This window comes from Lagopus leucura, unplaced genomic scaffold (genome assembly GCF_019238085.1).
Source record: "Lagopus leucura isolate 7727_CA_CO unplaced genomic scaffold, USGS_WTPT01 36711-0_obj-0_obj, whole genome shotgun sequence".
NCBI classification, from domain to species: Eukaryota; Metazoa; Chordata; class Aves; order Galliformes; family Phasianidae; genus Lagopus; species Lagopus leucura.
This window is the reverse complement of record NW_024966040.1, coordinates 1-1,804: the sequence shown is the minus strand read 5'-3', so window position 1 is coordinate 1,804 and position 1,804 is coordinate 1. Positions and strand designations below refer to the sequence as shown.

Sequence of the window (1,804 nt, the reverse complement as noted above, 5' to 3'; positions counted from 1 at the left end):
TGATGTCACAGTGGGTGTCACAGAGCGGCCATTGTGATGCACGAAGCTTGGAGCAGAGCAAAGGCTGCCGGGCTCGGGCAGAGCGTCAGTGCGGTCTGGTGAGGCGCAGAGAGAGCAAGGACTCTCGCAGTGCTCGCTATCAACGCACAATCATGTCCAATAGGAAGAGGAAGGCCTCTGGCTCGCAGGAGCCAGGTGAGAGCACAGCATCCCTGTGCACAGCTCCTGCCAACAGGCAGAGGAGTGCTGGGGCTCTGTCTGCAGGTGGGAGGCAAGGAAAGCACAGGCACGGATGCCCCAACTGCCGCAAGGCAGGGCCCCTCTGCTCCTTGGCAAGGGGGTCTGGCTTGGCCCGTGCCTGCCTTGGCCTTGCCTCAGCCCCTTCCCCTCCACCGCCTCCACCGCTCCAGAGCAGGACCCTGGCGACGGCCCTCAGGGACACCTGGCCCTGCCAGCTGCTCACCGCTGCTCACATTTGCTCTCTCCTCTGCAGTGTGCATCCTGTGTGGCCGGGCAGATGTCGACCCGGACATCTGTGGGAACATGCTTTCCGAAAGTGGGATTCATGTCCATGAGTTCTGCTTGGTGAGTTCCCCCATGGGCTCCTTCCAGATTACCACCAGGGATGCTCCTTTCCTTTCTGTCCTAATGAGGTCCTGCTCTTTTCTCTCCTACAGGAGTTTGCCGAAATCCCTTCTGAAGCAAGACCAACGCAGTCGGGAACTTTGGGCCTCCCTGTTGATGCCATCAGACGTGCAGTCAAACAGGCCACCAAGCAGGTGAGGACCTGCACGGAGCAGGCAGATTTGTGCCAGGAGGGGCTCACACCAGTTTAGTCTGGACCAAGGAAAGCAATAGCAGCCGTTCCAACCACCTCCACGACAAAGTGCTGCCACAGGAGATGAGCCCTGTCTGCTAGGCATCTTTGTAGAATGTGACCCAGCTGGCTGTGCCCAGAGGTGCGGGGCCAGCCACTGAGGCCCTGAGGTCTGTTGCTGACGGATTTGTTCTGCTCTTTCCAGCAATGCTTTGTTTGTGGCGAGAGGGGGGCTGCCATCACATGCGTGGCGACAAGCTGTCAGCGAAGCTTCCATCTGCCCTGTGCCATGGACGGGGAATGTGTCACCCACTTTTTTGGGTACCGTTGGTAAGGGCCGGCAGCAGCAGCCAAGCCAGGGAGGAACCCGCACTTACGCCTCCCAGCAGCCTGCCAGAGACAGAGGCAGGGCCTGAGGCTCCTTCCTGCTCCTCTGCCCTCCTCACAGCACTTCTCACTGTGACCACGTCTTCCCTCTTCCCCCAGGACCTTCTGTCCGGAGCACCGCCCTCAACAGGACATTTCTGAAGCTCCAGCAGAAGGCACCAACTGCCTCATCTGCCTTGAGCCTGTGGGGGACAGCTTGTCCTACCATACCCTGGTGTGCCCAGCATGCCAACATGCCTGGTTCCACCGGGGCTGCATCCAGGTAGGAGCCCTCCCCTCACCCTGTACGCACGCTTGGTGCTCAGCAGCACCAGGCACTGCTCACACTCACCCTGCTTGTGCTTCTCCTGCAGCAACAGGCCTTGATTGCTGGCTCTTTGTGCTTCCAGTGCGCTGCTTGTCGAGACAGCATTCTGTTCTTTGCAGAAATGGCCATTCTGGGGATCCGAATCCCATACAGGTTGGTGTCCTTCTGCACAATTTGGCTGACATTAAGGCTGTTGTGCTGAGCCTGCCCAGGGACTGCCTTTGCAGGTCTGGCCCTTGGCTGTCTCATGAGCACGTGCCCCAGCTTCATAGAGAATCTGGAAGTAGAGTTGG

The 1,804-nt window shown here is 59.1% G+C and overlaps 1 protein-coding gene across 1 annotated transcript; it reads left to right on the top strand.

Moving 5' to 3' along the window:
* Window positions 1–152: 152 nt before the first annotated feature.
* LOC122192398 (PHD finger protein 7-like) lies at window positions 153–1,664 on the top strand (the record flags this gene model as incomplete). Its single annotated transcript, XM_042892940.1, has 6 exons — window positions 153–195; window positions 494–585; window positions 678–779; window positions 1,023–1,147; window positions 1,304–1,466; window positions 1,558–1,664. Coding segments are annotated over exons 1-6 (632 nt in total), but the record flags the coding sequence as incomplete, so codon positions are not given.
* Between the last annotated feature and the right edge of the window lie 140 nt (window positions 1,665–1,804).